The following is a 20,237-nucleotide window of genomic DNA, read 5'->3' on the forward strand; positions in this document are numbered from 1 at the left end:
GGTTGTAAGCTTCACAAGCTCCGTGCCTGGTTTTGCTCACCATGACATCTATGCCAAGCACTGTGCCTGATGTATGGAAGGTTTTCGGTCTGCATTAGTTGAATGAATGATAAAGGTTTTGGGGTTTTTTTTTTTTAAAATCTATATTAGTGAAAGGAAAACAATTCTGTAGAATTTTAGTGATAAAGATTACAAGATACTAAATATTGCTTTCGTTTATGACACTTAGATGATGTTAACGAATTCTCCCAATTTTTATACTTATTATACATATTGTAGGGTATTAGATAATTAAATGTAGTAAAGTGAGATAATAAAGAATCACAGAGTAAGAGAAAAACCCAGATGTTGAATAGTCCAGGCTTCCCTCTAATGTGTTGTATCAGAGGCTGTGCAGCTTCTTAAACATCTTTATTCTCAAGGGACTCAGCATCAACAGAGACTCCTCTGTTTTTTAATCTGTTCATGTCGAGCCAAAATTCACCAGCTATATTTTCTGTCTATTAGTGTCAGTCTCTAAAGTAATACTTACCAGGTCTATCGCCTATCCTTCTGGTACCCTTTCAGATGAAAATACAGTCATCATGTACTCCTCTAGCTTTAATTCTCCCAACCCTGCCCTTCACACACTGTATTCCTGCCCTATTGATTCTGGAGACAGCTGTGTCTTCCTCTTTCTCCTCCAAACTTTCACACATATTGTCTCCTCTCTAGAACACTCTTTTTTCACTTCCCCTCCTTGCTTCAGCTCCCCTGACTACTTCGTCTCATCCTTTAGGTCTCGGGGGGGGTCCCTTTCACCACTCCTTCACCCCTGCTTATGTTAGTTGCCCTTTCTCTGTGCCTATGTTAGTTGTCCTTGTTCATCTCCTAAAGTAGCTCATACCACATTTTATTATTATTTTAAGTCCAGACTGTATTATCCACAAGAAGGGAGACCACAGCTCACCATTGCTCGCCATCATGTCCTCCACTCTCTGTTTAGCTCTGTACCTGACATGTAGTAAGCATTTACTACATTTTTGACTGCGTAAATTTGAGAACACCAACTTTACTGTTCTCCAAGCTAGCATTCTTTTTTTTTTTTTTTTTTTTTTGGTCAGCCAAGCATGTGGAAGTATATGATTTCACCATCTTCTGGATATGCCCCAGCTTGTCAGTATTTCTCCTTAAGAGAGGCATTCAGAATAAATCATAGTGTTCCAGGTGAAGTATGACCTGGACCATATGAAACATTAACTCTGCAAGTTTAGAATCCTAGGGACTTTTTATGCTCAGGAGCAAAATTTCTTATTTTTGTTGTGAGCTAGTTTTTGAGCTGTGAACATTATCGAATTATCTTAGTACTTTTTTTTTTTTAAGGGTGTTAATGAAGTGAATTTAAAGACATGGTGTTTTGGAAACATTTAATTTACTCAACCTGTTAATCTGTTCTCTGGGTTGTTAACTGCTGTCTTGTGTGAAAATTGATGGTTAGAAGGTGTGCTTTTCTGACTGCTCTCTTGATTTCTGGTAACTGGTCTACTATAGTTTCTTTTCCTGACCTTTTCAGTAATGCATTCTGAAAGTGGCCAGTGTTTCAGTGATACATGATGTTTCTGGGTCATGGTCGGAAGAATTCCTTAACTTTTGTTATGTTGGGGGTAGAAAAGGAAACAGTATTTATAGGAAATTATATATGCTGGTAGTGGGTAAGACTTTGAGAGACAGAAGGAGAAACAGTAAAAGAAAAAGAAAATATAAGAGTTGAGAAAAAATAGATGGCAAAAAATAATGAGGGACTTCCCTGCTGGTGCAGTGGTTAAGAATCCGCCTGCCAATGCAGGGGACGCGGGTTCGAGCCCTGGTCCGGGAAGATCCCACATGCCGCGGAGCAGCTAAGCCCATGCATCACAACTACTGAGCCTGCGTGCCTAGAACTCGTGCTCCGCAACAAGAGAAGCCACTGCAGTGAGAAGGTCGTGCACCACAACAAAGAGTAGCCCCCGCTCGCCACAACTAGAGAGAAAGCCCACGCACAGCAATGAAGACCCAACACAGCCTAAATAAATTAATTAATTAATTTTTTAAAAAAGTAATAAGGAGAGAGATGTAGTTTTCTGATCACCTTGTCACCTTCCATGTGCTTCCACAGTGGTTTATGCTTCACTCATGTTGTCTGTTCCATACAATGACTACAGAAAGTAGATGTTGTTAATCTCATTTTACGGAAGAGGTGATATTCTGAGTCATACAGCTAATAAATGGCAGAAGGATTTTTCAAACCTGGTTCTAAAACGGTCACTATTCTACTGACTTAGCAAATAGTTGGTACATGAGGTGAAGCAGATGGAGGGTCACTATAGCATAATGGGTAAGCATGTATATAGACTCTAGGGCCAGGTGGCCTGGGTTCAAATCCTGGCTCTATCAAGGCTCTAACGCCTACTGTCTCTGGTACCTTGAACAAGTTGCTTGATCTCTCTGTGTGCCTCATTCTCCTCATCTGTAAAATCAAAGTAATTGTGGTACCTTCCTCATAGAGTTGTTGTGAATTAATTTAATTAATATATAGTAAAATGCTTAGAATAGTTCCTGGCATATATAAAGTCCTATGTAAGGATTTGTTGTTGCTGCTGCTGCTGTTGTATTTTGATGATGATGATGATGATGATGTATGTGTCCTCTGTGAAAGGTCCCCTCTCTGAGAAATTTGAGGAAGGTGTTGTCAGAACTGTTGCCAGGCCTATTTCTTCAACGTGACTTGGCCAGCTGTCAGAGTTCTTACCCTCATATCCTTCATTAGAGGATATGAGTTCTTACCTTCATATCCTTCATTCCTAACCAGGCTCAACCCCCCAAACACACAGCCACACACACATCCTCACCTTCCACTTTTCCCTTTCTAGAATTAGGAGCCAATTCAGAGCTTCTCTTTAATATTATTATTATCTACCTCAGGTAATACATAAATAAGGGTCTAGTAGCATAAGTTAAAATCTGTAATTCAAAGCAAAAAATTTGGAGAGTGCTCCCATTTTACATTTTCTTCTTCTAAAATAGGGTGCTTCGCAACCTCCCAACAGTTCAGGTCTGTAGGATTTAAGTAGATTGTTACATAATAATACAGAGCTTTGGACATTTCTGGTGATTATTTGTTTCTACTATAATATAGCTTAATTACCTTAAATTAACAGATATTAGAACTTCTTTGTAAAAATCATTAACCCCTCTAGCTTGCTGAAGGTTACTTACTAGATTAAGGAGAAAATATAAGTAGAGAAAGAGCTGTAACTGTTATCTTGCAGAGAGCCTGAAGATCTGTCTTATTTTGAAACTATTGAAAGAGCAAGAAGGGATCCCTTTTAAAAATTTATTTGGAGGCATGAAGGGTGAAAATTTTCTTAAGTAATGGACTGACTCATTAATTTTGGCTATGTTAACTTACTTAATTTAAATTAATTCGTTGTTCAGAATTTACCCAAGGAAGTCTTAATAATTCAGTGAAGTATTAAAATACAAAATTTTACTGTTTTTAGAAACAGAGTCACAGATTTGGAAAGCAAATTTATGGTTACCAAGGGGGAAAGATGGGGGAGGGATAAATTGGGAGATTGGGGTCGACATATACACGCTACTATATATAAAATACCTAACTAATAAGAACCTACTGGGCTTCCCTGGTGGCGCAGTGGTTGAGAGTCCGCCTGCCGATGCAGGGAACACGGGTTCGTGCCCCAGTCCGGGAAGATCCCACATGCCGCGGAGCGGCTGGGCCCGTGAGCCATGGCCGCTGAGCCTGCGCGTCCGGAGCCTGTGCTTCGCAACGGGAGAGGCCACAACAGTGAGAGGCCCGCGTACTGCAAAAAAAAAAAAAAAAAAAGAACCTACTGTATAGCACAGGGAAGTCTACGCAATACTTTGTAATGACCTATATGGGAATAGAACCTAAAAAATGTGGATATATGTATACGTATAACTGATTCACTTTGCTGTACAGCAGAAACAAACACAGCATTGTAAATCAACTATACTCCAATACAAATTAATAAAAAATTTTTTACCGTTTTCACCACATTCAAGAATTATATTTATGTTATTTATGTATACTTTAGTATAACCTATTTGATTAATGCTCATGAACATTGTTCTAAATATTAATTTATTATAATATGTTACCCATAGTTTTCTGTCTTTTTTCTTTTTTTAATGATGTCATTTAGTTCTTGTATGACAACCATTTGCAATACTTAAACAAACATATAATCTTAGAAAGTATTCCTGACCTTAGTTGTAGTAGAAATTATAAAAATTCAATCCTCATAGCAAAAAAATATTACATTCTATGTTAAAGACTAACATTGTCTAGAATGATTATTCTTTGCATAAAAAATAAGAAATGGCAAGATATTTGCCCATGGCATTCATTTCCATTTTACTTCTCAAATAAATTTTCTACCTGTGAAGACAGAAACCATTTTTTACCACTTGCCCTTACCAGCATCATCGCCACATAATACCACTTCATCCAAGCCATACAATTTGTATTTCACCTGCTGTCAACTACCACAGAACAGTTTAAAACTATGGGTTCCTCTCATTATCAGAGCAAATGGTTAAGATTGCGTGGTAGGGTATAGACAGTGGGAAAACCCAGAAAGAGGAGGAAGCCAAATCATTAGGCCTCACAATTTTCAGATTGTTACTTTCAAAACCAGCCATGGGTTTCTCTAGTTGTTTCCTGAACTTGTTGCTTCCTCCTGTTAACTCTTTCTTCCACCAATCCTATTTCTTTTCAACAAGTCACATTGTCTGATTTTGGAAGCATGGGTGTATTTGCAGCAATTCTCTAATTTGATCTGACTGATTTTGTGAGGGTGTGTTAATCCTCTTCTTTCTTTACTTGTTGACAGGGGCCTTGTACACGACAGCCAGAATAACCTCCAGTTGAGGGGCTTGGTGGTGCTACTTATTTCTAAGGCAGCTGGGCCCAGCAGTGTGAATGCTTCATGTCAGAGCTATGACATGGTCAGTGGTATCTATTCATGGTAAGAAGAAATTTTGACATTGCTCTCTAAAGCGTGTTTTCTTACAGTGGTCAGTAGAAATCAGTTTAGTTTTTTGTCATTCTCTGATTCAAAGATAGATTAAAATATTTTGTTAAGTTAAAACATGGATTTTTATTATTCTTAACAAATCTAATAGGCTTAGCTGCTTTCTTTGTATGTAACTCTGGTAAATTTTGTGTCTAATATTTCTCATTTCTGCCTTGAGCATTTAAACATTCCTATTGAACACTACTCTCCTGCTCCATCATGGTATCATTGTATTTCTGTAGAGAACTCTATGTCATTTAGTCCAGGATTCATGATTTTTAAACCTACTCAATATGATAACTTAGTTGTGTATATAATAATTACAACTACCATTTTAGGAGATGTCTACTTCAGTGCTATATCATTTATTTTATTTTGCTTATTTTTATGGTGAAGAGGTTTTTATTAAAGTGACTGGAATAAGAAACTTTTACATATCACACATTTAGATTAAAAAAATTAATTTATGAGTACATATCAGTCATTTTTGCTGCATATAAAACAAACTTTAAATTTTCAGTTTTGCTTTTTTAAATGACAGCATGTTTTTTAGTAATAATATATCAGATCTTAGCAGTATACTTGACACTGTGTTAAAAGCCTGTATGGAAGTAATAGTCTGCAAGTGGACATGGGCACCTGAAATTAAAACCACCCAGAAACACGGGTGACAGGAAAATTTTCCTCACAAAAAGAAGTATTTCTAGAAACTTTGGCTTACGGTTAATATATCTTTTATTTATTTACTTTAAAAACAAATCCACATCTTAGATTTTTTAAAAATTCCTGGTAGTCTTACCCATAAATGTTTTTTTTCTTCTGTAATATTTAAAGATGACTAGCTTGCCTGCTGTGAAGTCCAGTGACCTTCATTAACATGCAAGCAAAGATTATCACTGTTGGGGTTACAAATGGCCTCTCCTCTAGCCAGGGTAATTTTGCAGAGCTTTTACCATTGATCCACGTAAGTGTCTTCACTAGAAGAAATATCTTGGGATCATTTTCAGTTCCTGTTCACTCTGAGATAATTTATATTTATTTAGTGCTTTGTAGGTTACTGATCATTTTAATGACAGTTATCCCATTTGATCCTTACAACAATTCCATAGGTAAGAATTGTCGTTATACTTATTTTACTCTTGAGAAAACTGAGTTTCAGAAACCTTGAGATGTTTTTCAAGGTGACATGACTAGCAAATGAGGAAAAGTTCAGGCTCTAACTATAGTTCTCTTTCTTCCAAATCTCATGTTTTGTTGGGTTTTTTTCTTCTTAATTTTATTCGGCTTTTCTAGTCTGATTCAAAAAATGTATTTCACTTGTAGATTAGACTAGCCATTAAATTAGTACACCAAAAAAGGTCTTCCCTTAAGTATGTCTGGGAAAACTTATGAACGGACAGTAACTTGGCAAATCTTCAATACATCTATCTACATCCTTCCCCAACCTGTTTTAATTGGAGCTCAAAATTTTACCCTGTAAATTTTGTAGAAAAGCTGTTGGCTGAGTTCAGTTGAAATAATTAGAGAAAATACATAAACATCTACAATGAATACTAATAACCTGTTAGTCCCAGGAAAGGAATTAGACCTCACATCACCTTGTAACCATGTATCTGTTTCCTGTTTGGAACTCCATTGATTTTTCAGTCTCCGACTTTAACCGTTTTATTGGTCAGTCATCTGCTCTTTTTTTAAATTTATTTATTTATTCTTGGCTGAGTTGGGTCTTCGTTGCTGTACGTGGCTTTTCTCTAGTTGCAGTGAGCAGGGGCTGCTCTTTGTTGCGGTGTGCAGGCTTCTCATTGTGGTGACTTGTCTTTGTTGTGGAGCACAGGCTCTAGGTGCCCGGGCTTCAGTCGTTGTGGGATGTGGGCTCAGTAGTTGTGGCGCACGGGCTTAGTTGCTCCGCGGCATGTGGAATCTTCCCGGACCAGGGCTCGAACCCATGTTCCCTGCATTGGCAGGTGAATTCTTAACCACTGTACCACCAGGGAAGTCCATGGTCAGTCATCTGCTCTTGCATTTGGGTAGCCATACACACCTCTAATGAATACCAGCTATGGTTGACTATCACTAATCCTAAACTAACACTTGGAAGTATTCGACACATGATAGGTATTCAGTAAATATTTATTGCATAAATGAATAGTCCCCATTTTATAGAAAAAGAAACTAATGCTGAGATTAAGACTTGTCTAAAATCCTCTAGGTAGAAAGTGATGGAGTTAGAATTTAAATATAAAGTGTATTTCTTTCTACTATGCAGATGCTGTTACCTTTATTGTATGTACACAGTGCACTGTGTTGTGACCTTGTGTTTCCAATTTCTTATTTAGCCTCTAAGAAATAGCTGCATTGCCTTCTGATCCTTTACAGGAACATAATGCATTTGGTAGATAGTCGTTGTAATATGAGCAATTGTAAAAGAACTCTGCAAAAGAGTAGGTGGTACATTATGAATATAAAATTTTTCCAAATGGCGTAAATGGGTTTCATACCCAAGTGTATAGAATCCACAGTTACATTTAGGGAATAATCCTGGTTTGTGGTTCCAGGCTGTTTTTCTGTAATCAAACTTTATCTAGTAAGTCATTGCCGATGCTTGGGTGTTCTACACACTGGTTAATGTGAAAATGTAATTTGGCATACTACTACGAGAAACCATTCATTTGTTTCTCTATCCCTGAAGTCATTTGTTTGGCTCCTGCTAGCTTAATTGTTCAAGTGTAACTTTTGCTGGAGGCTTGTATCTATAATGCCACAGTGAATTATTTAACATTTGAGGGAAGTACTAATTTGGGAGCTTTTAAATTCACCTCTTAACCACTGGGATTTACATTGTTGGTGTTTTTCCTCATAAACTTGACTTTGATGTCAGTTAATGGAACCTGAGTAAGTTACCTAAGGGAACAAAAGTGAGTTAGGTGACCTGTTTTGTTTGGCCTAAGGATATAACTGCTGGATATATCTTGTGGATGTGTCTTGTGAACCTATCACATAATGGCCAAGAGAGGCAGAATTTAGGCTAAAATCTAATAACTGCATTTTGAAAAACAGGTGAGTCACATTTATAAAAATGCACTGTAAACATCTACCATAACCTTTTTCAAACAAGACCATGGACTTTAGGTTTATTCCACCAACTCTGACTTTAAAAATTGGTTACAAAGGTGATCAGGCAAAAAAAAGTATTACTGAATTTACAAGCATCCCTAGCCACAACTGGGAAAATGTTTATAACTTATTCTTAATGATAGGATGTTTATATTTTGTGTACAAAAGATAGATCATGTAATATATAATACATAGCATAACAAAGTATAGACTTCTCTAGTGTTACATGATTATTACATTTAAAGAAATGCAGGTGAATTTTGTGACTAACGGTTCAGTTTTCTCAGTTGGTTTAGGAAGAACTGACTCAAATATTTCTTATCTAACTAGCAATTATAAACAGGCCACAAATTTTCACTCTACCTTCATTCCCTGAAATTTCCTACCACCTCTTGTTAACTGTATTAGAAGCGATTAAAACAAGTTTGCCAAGCACATTTTCTTTTCTTCCTGAGTATTCAGCTAGACTACATTTCCCAGCCTTCCTTTGCAGTTGGCTGGGCCGTATGAATGAGATCTAGCCAATAAAATAAAAGCATAAATGAAATTTACAATTTCCTGACCATAAAAATCTTACATTTGCAGTATACCTTAAGCAGGTGATTTTGGAAGTGACCAATTCAAGATGAAAGGTACCTGCACCCCTTGGAGGAGAGCCACCTGTCCATCAGGAATATCCATGTTGACTTGATGTGTGAGAGGAAAAATCTATTTGTTCAACCACTTAAACTTTAGGGTTTATCTGTTAATAACAGTGGCACCTTAATTAATATTTTGCTGTTTCTGTCACCCAGTTATCCCAGTGAATTTGGTAATCCTTGGTTACTCCCACTCTTTCATCTTCTGTGTCTAATAAACCACCAACTCACAAGTTTCTCCAGGTCTCTTTTTCTTTCAGTTAACTTTCCACTCTCCCGTTACAGGCCTTTGTTACTTCATGTTTATTTATTTATTTTAATTAATTTATTTATTTATTTATTTTATTTTTGGCTGCGTTGGGTCTTCATTGCTGCGCGCGGGCTTTCTTTAGTTGCGGCGAGCGGGGGCTACTCTTTATTGCAGTGTGCGGGCTTCCCATTGCGGTGGCTTCTCCTGTTGCGGAGCACGGGCTCTAGGTGCGCAGGCTTCCGTAGTTGTGGCGCACAGGCTTAGTTGCTCCGTGGCATGTGGGATCTTCCCGGGCCAGGGCTCGAACCCACGTCCCCTGTGTTGGCAGGCGGATTCTTAACCACTGCACCACCGGGGAAGCCCTACTTCATGTTTAGATTTTATCAATAGTTGTCTGTTGGGTCTCTGTGTCTCTAGATGTTCCTCCTTCAATTTTTTCCTATTGGGTCTTGTTAAATTGAACACCCTGCTTTGATCACTCATTAAACAAACTCTTATTAAGCAATTACTGTGTGGTGTTCCAGGCACTATGCTTAGTGCAGGAGATACAAGCTGAATACTGTATAGTATTTACCCTCCATGACCTTATTAGCATCAAGCCAGGGAACATACAAGTTTACAAACAACTGTAATATGATGCTATAGATACTGTAAGTAAAGTATAAACAGAATTCTTTGGAGCAATTAAATATGTTGGGAGAGGAAAGGAGAAAATTTCAGAAAAAGAGACCATTTGAACTTTACAAAATAGGGAATTTATAAGTGGGTTTTGAAGGTAACTAGGAGGTTGTCAGTTGGAGGAACGCAGGTAGTCAAGGGGTTTGGTAAAAGGTGGTTGCATTCTAGGCAAAGGAAGTAAGGAACAGACTGACCAAAAACATGTGGTCTGGTACATAGTACATAGCAGGGCCCACAGAGTGCTGACACTGTAGTGGGCACTCAGTACATAATTATTATATGAATGTATGAATTTATATAATAGAGACCAGGTTCATGTATACAGATGTTATGGATTGAATTGTGTCCCCCCCAAAATTCATATGTTGAAGTCCTAACCCCTCGTTCTCACAATGTGCCCTTATTTGGAGATAGGGTCTTTATTGATATAATCAAGTTAAAATGAGGTTATTAGAATGGATCCTAATTTAGTGTCCTTATTTTAAAAAAGGGGAAATTTGGACACAAACATGCATATACCAGCAGCACACCCTGTGAACATGAAAATGGTTTTTTTCAAGCCAAGGAGAGGGACCTAGAACAAGTTCTTCCCTCATAGTGCCGGCAAACTAATGTATTACAGAATACTGATGAGGAGACGGTGTAGAAAAGGAAGGTTGAAGTTGAATTGTGAAGGGCCGAAGGAATTAGAGCTATATCCTGGAGAAACAGTGGGGAGCCATCCAAAAGGCAGCAGAATAGACTTGGAATCTGGAAACAGACTATATCACCTATTAGCTGTGCCTCAGATTTCAGCTCTCACATTTCAGAGAATGGTTTTAAGAATTAAATGAGTGAATAGAATAATGCATAGCATAGTAAGCATTCTCTAAGTGTTTATTCTTATTCATAGCTATTATAAAGGTCTTTAAGCAAAGGAGTCACATTAATATATCTGTGCTATAGAATGTAATTAGTTGAGAAGGTAACGCAGAGAGTTGAGGTCCAAGAGATAGAGAGAACCAGCCAAGGAGTTATTGAAGCAGTCTAGGTAATGGCTGAGAGGGAAAACAGAGACGTGGAGAGGTTAAGGAGTCTTTACCTAAAACAAGAGGTTAGCAGTTGGCCAAGCCAGACTCAGACATAGACTCATTAGGTCCTTTGATCTCATGCCATTTTCTACCAACATTTCCCAATTTGTGCTTCATTTGGGATGAAGGTTTTGCTAGGTTGTCAGTGGGACAAAAGGTCCTGTGGTCAGATAAATTTGGGCATGCCAAAAGATTGCTTCATTTCATAAATCTGAAGAATTGTTAGGTGTATGTGGCATGCATCACGAATCTTTAAGAAGAGATATTGTTTCCCAGTTATTTTACTCTAAAACCCTGTAACCCTTTTAATCTTTGCCAATCTGACAGGGGGAAACTATGATTTTTTTTTTTTTTTGACTGTCAGCAGTACATCTTGTAGAATGCTGCAAAACAGTTTGGTAAACGTTATTTTATGTTAGGGTACCTAACTTTGAACCCTAATGGGGACTCTGTGAGGCAGAAATAACAGTCACCAACCAGAAAACTGACACTCAAAAAGATGAAGTAACTTTCTGAGATCCTACATTAAGTGATCAAGTAGGGGAAGAAGTATATCATGTTGGTTATAAATTGCCTTAGTTTAAATCTATCACTTATTTGCTATGTGACCCCAGACAAGTTAGGTCACCTGTCTGTACCTCATAGGTTTGTTGAGTGGATTAAAGCAGGTAATATGAATAAAACACTTAGAACAGTGCCTTGTGTGTAGACTGCACTTAACAAGTGTTGTCTATTATTGTTATTCCAGACGCCTGTCATGCTGCTTTATGTCCTTTATCAGATTTCTCACATGCTGCCACCTTCTTCTTGCCCACCGTTCTCTGTCTCAGTTTGCTAGAGATAAATTGTGATAAGTAGAACATGCAAGAATGAAAAAGTATTAAATGAGTCAGGGGTAAAGTGATTGTTATTTTCGCCTTTTAGATGGTCTGTTGGCTTGGGTACATGTGGGTACTGGCGAATTTTAAAGCATGCCAAGTCTATGTGTAAAACAAGTACTTTTATCTTACTACTTATTTGGCTTCTGAGTGGCAGGTGAGCTGATGAATAGGAATAAAATTATGGACTGATCTTTTTCTGTATTTATTTGTAGTGCTGATAAAAGAAGACTCTGTGCTCTATGTGCCATTAAACACAGTTCAGATGATCTGTTTTCTTCATATTAGCCCAGCATTCAGCATGTTCCTAGCACATGGATGACAGTCAATGACTATTTGGTTACAGCTGAATAATAATATCTATTATTACTGTTGTTATTATTATTTAATCTTGAAGCAAGGAAGACCTTTCTAAAATGTTTCAACACTCTGGACCTATAAACAAAAAGATTAACACATTTGACTTCATTAAAAAAGAATTCTTCAAAGGAAAATAATTCCCATAAAGTCCAAAGATAAGTGCCAAAATTATAAAAATATTTGCAGCATACATGACAGGGACCGAGTTTTAATTAAAAAAATCTGTTGGAGATCTTATGAATCAGGAAGAAGATAGTACAACACAGACATGGACAAAAGACATGAACAGGCTGTTCAGTGAAGAAAACTCATAGATGGTTAGTAAACAAAAGGGGGAAAAGGCTGGACCTCATCATACAGGGCAAATTAAAAAAAAATCAGGGCCTCCCTGGTGGCGCAGTGGTTGAGAGTCCGCCTCCCGATGCAGGGGACACGAGTTCATGCCCCAGTCCGGGAAGATCCCACATGCCGCGGAGCGGCTAGGCCCGTGAGCCGTGGCCGCTGAGCCTGCGTGTCCGGAGCCTGTGCTCCACAACGGGAAAGGCCACAACAGTGAGAGGCCCGCGTACCGCAAAAAAAAAAATAAAAAAATCATAGTTTCCCCCTGTCAGATTGGCAAAGATTAAAAAGTTTGATACTCAGCATTTCTTGGCGAGGAAGAGGCACTTGAATGTTTTGTTAGTGGGGATGTTAATAGGTATAGTTGCTTAGAGAACAATTTGGTAATAGCAGTAAATTTTATTTTAATCCAACTACCCTTTGATTTAGCAAAATTGTGTACTGATGTATTAGCATAAGTGCTCAAAGATGTGTTTATAAGAATGCTCTTTGCAGTATACTTTGCAAGAACAACAGCAACAAAGGAAACAACCAAAGTGTCCACCAAGAGGGCACACGTTATGTTATTCATGCAGGGGAGTATCAATGGATCGTTTAAAAGAACTAAGGAGATCGGTATGTGCTGATCTGGAAAGGGCTCAAGGAACATGTAAGAAAAGCAAGACTGGAAAACGTATTATAGTTTGATCCTCTTGGGGCTTGACTGGGTGGGCAGTGGATTTTTATTTGCATGAAAAATATCTCAAAGGAGACACAAAGAGCTGTTAATAGTGGTCACCTCTGGGGAGCGGCAGCTGTGGAGGGAAACGGGATGAAAGACTTTGTTCATTCTTTGTCCTCTTGAGTGGGCTGAATTATTTTTAATTTATACATGTTTATTTAAGTACTTCTTAAAAATTAGTAAAAATTTTTGTTGAGTGTTGGTAGTTAGCTTAGAAATTCTATCCTACTATTAAAATGAGGGCCTTAGAGGCCCTGAGCTGACTTAAACTTTTATCTTTTGCCCTCTTTGACAGGGTCAGATATCCTATGAAAATGCATAAACTCTAGGTGCTTTTTAAATAAAGAAAGCAGGAGTGAAGCAAAATGCTATCTTTTGATTACCTTTCTTAGGTTTACCATCCATGTTAAAATGGACACTATCAATTTCTCGGTAACTGTGCTAATTCTAGCTCAGTGTATCATTCAATTGATTAAGATTAAATTAATGACTAAGGTTAAACATGCTAAGGTGATTGTTGGGCTTAAAGGACTAATCAGAAGAAAGGCATTATAAACATAACTAAGTTAATGTAGAAAACATCTTCTAATCAAATTACTGACCTTAACATTACTTTCTCCTCTAAGTGAAAATTGGTCATGCTTGGTGTGCTGTTAGAGGAAGTGGTGGTGGAATACTCAGAGACCTATATAATTTACAAAGACAAGTGGAGAATATAAAAGCTGTGAAAGAGGCAAGTCTTTTTTTAAAAAAAAATAAATCTTTAAATTTAGGGAATTGGACTAGGTCTTAGCTGCAAATTTATGGTTCATAATTTATCATTTTTAATGTGGTACTAATTAGCTTCTGATGACTTCTAATTATAGTAACAATAGGCTGTGACTATCAATCCTCACCTTCACACTGCATATTAGAATTTGTCTGGCACTTAAAAATGCCAAACAGAATTAACAAACCATATTTCCCTTGGTGATTGACCAAATCAGAAAGCACCATAAGAAATGACACTTAAGTAGGAACGTGTTGATTATATTATTGTTTTAGGGCTCAGTTTTATTAATGTGAAATAATTAATATTGAAATAGATAGCATTTTAAAAGTTATGGTTATTTTATTTTAAGATGGCATGTGTAGGGGACTTCCCCAGTGGTCCAGTGGTAAAGAATCCGCCTTCCAATGCAGGGGACGCGGGTTCGATCCCTGGTCCCACATGCTGCGGAGCAACTAAGCCTGCGCACCACAACTACTGAGCTCGCGCACCTCATTGAGAGAGCCCGCGTGCTGCAAACTACAGAACCCACACTCTCTGGAGCCCACACACCACAACTAGAGAGAGAAAACCCACACGCCACAACTAGAGAGAAGCCCAAGAGCTGCAATGAAGAGCCCATGCACTACAGTGAAAGAAAAGATCCCGCATGCCTCATCAAAGATCCCGCGTGCTGCAACTAAGACCCAGTGCAGCCAAAAAAAAACCCAAACAAACAAAATAAACAAATGGCATGTGTAAATGCATAGGAAAAAGTCTGGAAGAAACTTCACCCACCTGATGATACCTGTGGTTGGAGGAAGTGGGGAGGGGGAATGGTTTGGAAACAGGTATAGGGGATAGTCAAAGGGAACTTTATTTGTAATATTTCTTTTTTTAAATAAAGAAAATTCAATTAAAATAAACTTGAAAATTAAAAGAAAGTTATATTTCATACTTATAAAGCAATAACAACCTATTTAAGAAATGTATCTTTTTGTACTACAAGAACCTCGAAAAGGAGGAATTGACAGTGATTTTAAATGATTATGCTGGGTTTCCCTGGTGACGCAGTGGTTAAGAATCTGCCTGCCAATGCAGGGGACACGGGTTCAAGCCCTGGTCTGGGAAGATCCCACATGACACAGAGCAACTAAGCCTGTGAGCCACAACTACTGAACCTGCGTTCTAGAGCCCATGAGCCACAACTGCTGAAGCCCACGTACCTAGAGCCCATGCTCTGCAACAAGAGAAGCCACTGCAATGAGAAGCCTGCGCACCGTGACGAAGAGTCGCCCCCACTCATTGCAACTAGAGAGAGCCTGCGCGCAGCAGCGAAGACCCAACGCAGCCAAAAATAAATAAATAGATATTTTTAAAAAGCAACATGAAGACTTTAAAAAAATAAAATAAAATGATTATGCTGAATAATTGAATTCAGAGTAGGCTATTGAAGATAATTTCCTAAAGATATCTCAGCTCCTTTTCAGAGAGATCCCAAGAGATGAAAGCATGTGCAGTTTGATTACACATTCCTATTGATTGTGTTCCATTTACAACAAAAAAAATAAACTCCAGGTACAAATCTAGCAATATTACTAATTAATTACAACCAGTACTTATTTTCTTCATTAACTTTTTATTGTTATTTTTCAACCTACACAGCATGCACAAATGCAGCAATTATATGTTGAGTAAGAAAGGGGAAGACTCTTTGTTCCATGTACTGTACATCAGAAGTCTTTACTTCACCAGAGCTGTTGGAAAAACACAAAATAGGAACAGCCTCTTACAAAACAAGTATAATTCACCACAAAAAGTAGGTGGGCTCAGTTACTAATCTACTCAGCTGAGAGTTAATCGTATATAAATATCTTGGTACAGATTAGCCTGCCTGACTATATCACAACAAAAAACAAGCTGCATAAATTGTTTTGTCAATAGTGAAAAAGTTTAAGTCTTTTACTTAAAGAAGGGCTGTATGTTGACTAGTAAGAAGCCACAGTCAAAGGCATTGTCCAGTGTCTAATTCTAAATTTTAAACTGTGCTTAATTCTTGACATTCACTGTAGTAAAATGTTAGTTCTGTTAGAAGAATTGCAGTCATTTAAAATGTCTAATGACAGAGTTTACTTAATAGCTTCATGACATAATGTTATATCCTTTGAACCCAAACTCAAGGCACCCCCAGTGGTAAACAGTGTGATATAAAAGAGACTTGGGTAAAGGGCCAGAGATCTGGGTTCTTGTCTCAAATCTGTAACTGATTATTTATTTGATCTTAAGCAAGTCACTAATCATGCTGTGTGATTACTCATCTATAAGGCAGATAGGGATAAAATGGACTTTAAGTCACAGAGCTTAATGGGCATATATCCAGCTAGGTTCAAGTAGCCTGTGGTCCAATATAGCACATCCTGACCACCTCCTCTCTGCAAGGCACAGGGCTAAGCGTTGAAGGAAATGCAAATATTAATAAGAAATAGTCTTTGACCTCCAGTGACAGTAGTCTTTGACCTCCAATTTATGACACTATTGACACTATTGATGCAATTTCATTTCTAGAACTCTGTTTTTGGAGCTTAATTTCTAGAGCTGTAACCATATTCACTCTTGGGTCCACAATCCACCCATGTCTACTCACAGCCATTTGTTTGATTAAAGACAGTCCTTAATACCCTTCACCTAAGATGCTAGGAGAAACTGGCATCTACAGGTGGCTTAGTGCCCAAGGAGCTCCTTCTTCGCTATCCTCTTCTTCTTGCTCTTGGACTGGGTAGCTGGGTGGCAATGGTAATAGAGGCAAAGAGAGAAGATTCTCAGGTTGGTTATCTCTAACCCTGTAATCCTTCTTCTCTATAGTCAGTGGCATATTGAGTGTCCATTTTCTATTATTAAGATTGCCCTATTCCCTTCTATTCTGCTCAACTTTTTAAGTGGAATAAAATATTCTTAATTTTTCAATAGTATCCCATTCCCTACAGGATTAAATCTGAATTCCTTAACAGCAGCAGTTACTTCCTAGCAGCCCTAGAGTAGAAGTGATGGAGGTAAAAATAAAAGCATGATTGTGATTTTTCTTTGCCCACCAAGAAAAAGGTATGTGCAAAAGAATGGTTGTTGACCTAATAGAACTGTTTAGGCTCAATCAGGAAGGAAGGCTGAGGGAGTCCAAAATTAGGTAAAAAATAGTGATCAAGGATTGGAGGTCATGAAGATTCATATTTTAGGGGGAAAAGTAATAATTCAGTGAGAGAACTGAGAGATTAGGAGGTCATAGATAGAAAGCAGTATATGTGAATTGAAGATTTCAGAAGTAGAACAGCTCTAAATGATAAGTTCCAGTTGTTCCTGAGAGTGGGGTTGACAGCATTTGAATTGAGTAGATTGAGAAACTACAGGTGGGCAGTTCACGTGATTGAAGTCAACCAAGAGAACAGAACTAAGCGAAGTGCTGAGGACTCCAGTGAATGCAGGGTGACAGAGAAGAGAGTGGTGGAAAGTAGAGCTGCTGCAAAGGAGCAGTGGTCTCTCAAGACAGTGCAGAAACAAAGCACCAGTCCCACCTCTCAACTCTTCAGTTTGTGGCTTGTAGGAAGTTAAGTATATCCACTCACAAAGATACAGGGATATTGGTACCCCAGGAAAAGCTCTGGCTCAATTAGAGCCAGAACCTAGAGCGACTGTTCTGTGAATTTTTAGAACACTTAACACATTGTTTTGTAATGACTGATTTATGTATATGTTTCCCCACTAGATAGTACCTTCTAGAGGTCAGGGCCTATGTTTTAGCCATCTTCCAACTCAACACCTCTCCAACCACTGAGCCTTTTATTACATTTTGTACCTTTGAGGCACTTTTTATCTATTTTTTAGTAATTTGTATACCTATCTTATCACTCATTGACTCATTCATTCAACAAACATTTGTTGGGCACCTGCTATGTGCAAAGCTATGATAATTATAGAAAAATAATCACTATAGCTAACACACATCAAATTTTCTATATGTCTGGTACTGTTCCCTGTGCTTTATAAATGTTAACTCATTTAATCCTTACAATATTGGTTAACAAAAAAATCACTTTTCTTGGGAAACAGGCTTAGAGAAATTTAATAACCTGACAAAGTTGGTAGTGTAAATAGACGGCAGAGTTGGAATTCAGACCCCATTTGACCATGGAATTCGTGCTCTTTCCATTACTGTAGACGCCTCTGAATTAGAGTGCCCTGAATATACAGTTGCTCCTCAGTATCCCCGTGGGGTTGGTTCCAGGAGCCCCCGTGCATACCAAAGTCCACTCTGATGCTCAAGTGCCTTGTGTACAATGGTATAGTGCAATGAATACAGTCGGCTCTCTGCAGCCACAGGTTTTCCACTTGTAGATTTAGCCAGCTCCGCAGTTGGTTGAATCCATGGATGCGAAACCCAAGGACATGGGGGCCAGCTGTACTTTCTTTTTCATCTTGACATCCTCAAGACTGAGCGCAGATCTTTATGTTTGGTGGTATTGAATTGCATAGTGCTTAGAAACCAGGTTATAGACTTTTTTCTTTGGCCTCTAAAGCCCAAGCACTGTGGTGGGCACTCAGGTGCTCCATGAATTATTGTTGATTTATTCAGACAAAATTTGCTTTTGTTTAGACGTTGAATGTGGATCATGGTGTTCTATACAGTTTAAAAATAAAAACATTTAGGTTTGTAGGCTATACCTCTTTTATTGCACATTTCCTTTACTCTTTTATCTATTGGGAATACAGATATCTGTATGTTTTCTTTGATACAGAAACCAGGTTTTTAAATAGACCTGCCCCACATAGATGTTCTGTCTAATGGGCTTCCCCTATAGACAAAAAACAAAGTGTACTTCATTTGTCATTAGTCCTGAAATGCTCAGTGCTATAAATTTTGGTATTAAAAACCATTACATTCATACTCATTGGAGACACGTTTTCAAGGAAATACTTGGATAATTATGCACCTACAAGATTTGCTGCCGTCCATGGGTAATTTACATTCTGCAGTAATATGGAGCTTCTATTACCCTACTATAATTACAATGAATAACTTACATATTCATTGCAAATAATGATGTAACGGATTTTTAGAGTCTATGCATAAGAGAACCAACAAACTGAGACGCAAAACAAGTTTCCACCCCTTCTTTCCAAAGCTGTAGTTAATCACTTGAACCCTATCCAATATAGTAGAAAGCTGGCAGACTTCTCTTTGCAGCAGGCTGTGTAATGTAAAAATGTTTATAATTTACAGCTTATTATGCCATGCAAACGACTCACTTCTCACTCAGTGAAGGAGAGTGAGAAAATAGGGCTGTGAAATTACTTACCTCCCCTTTGTTAGTTGTTTTCTGGCAACAGCGGAAGGATACTTAGCACTTAAAATGCATCTCTATATTTAATTTTATATCATTCACTTCAGAACTTTAGAAATAGGAATTTACTTTTTATCTCTTTTTGTAGAGGCCAGAGCAATTTTAATTTAACAAAAACAAGCTGAAAAGTCAGTTGTCAGAGAATTTAAATGGAATAGTACTAAATTAAGAGGGTTTAAGTCAATTTATGGCTTCAATTTTGCAAAAGCTTTTTTTTTTTGACACACCTACAGTGTTTAATAGGCAACTTGTTATTTTTCAAAGGTACCTTATGCAAATTTTGTTTTATCTATACTGCTTTGGCTGGAAGTTAATCTTCCTCAGGAATACTTAGAAGGGTAGGCAAGGTAACATGGACCTCTCTGTAATCCACCCATTTTAGGTCCTTCCTTAGCATTTTCTAATTTTATTGGTTCCACTCTTAGATTCATAAAGCCCCTAAAGTCAGGTACTACATAGTCTTTTGTGGTTGCCATTCTCTCTGTGCCTAGTACACTACTGCAAGTTTATACTCAATAAATATGCCGCAGACCATGACCTCCATTTTGATGGGAAAGTAGCCCCTCTGTGAAGGACTAGGGCTCACTTTTAGGTTCTGTACCTTATAGATGAGCCTTCAGTGAGGGAACTTCCTAAGAGAGAAGTAAAAACCCAAGAACTGGTAACTAAAAGCCTTTTTCCTTCTAATTCTTCGGCTCTTGATGGAGGAAGAGCTTTCTATTTCGTTTACACTTCCCTGGAGTTAGAGGAAAAATTTATATGTAAATATTTAAAACATTTAAAGCAACATGTTTAATTGTTCCACTCTCCTATTTGTTTTAGAATTAATGTAGAAGCTGGGACGTTGTCACAGGAGAATTTCTTTGTTTTCTAATTCAAACCTTTTTTTCTTTTTTAAGTTAAACATTACAACAGCCTTAAAGTCATCTCTGATCGTGACAAAGCGAAAAATTGAGTGTAAGGATTTATTCTG

The 20,237-nt window shown here is 37.8% G+C and overlaps 1 protein-coding gene across 2 annotated transcripts in view; it reads left to right on the plus strand.

Moving 5' to 3' along the window:
• Window positions 1–20,237, plus strand: part of PDSS2 (decaprenyl diphosphate synthase subunit 2) — a 257,101-nt gene that overhangs the window by 98,315 nt on the left and 138,549 nt on the right. Inside the window, exon 2 of one of the 2 annotated variants that reach the window (XM_027089390.1) lies at window positions 4,893–5,027. The exons of the other annotated variant lie outside the window; for it this stretch is intronic. Within the exon in view, the coding sequence (XP_026945191.1) occupies window positions 4,893–5,027 (135 nt within the window). The remainder of the gene's footprint in view (window positions 1–4,892; window positions 5,028–20,237) is intronic. 2 annotated transcript variants of the gene reach the window in all.

This window comes from Aethalodelphis obliquidens, unplaced genomic scaffold, assembly GCF_003676395.1.
Source record: "Aethalodelphis obliquidens isolate GAN/ISIS:26980383/991018 unplaced genomic scaffold, ASM367639v1 scaffold3, whole genome shotgun sequence".
In the NCBI taxonomy this organism is placed as follows: domain Eukaryota; kingdom Metazoa; phylum Chordata; class Mammalia; order Artiodactyla; family Delphinidae; genus Aethalodelphis; species Aethalodelphis obliquidens.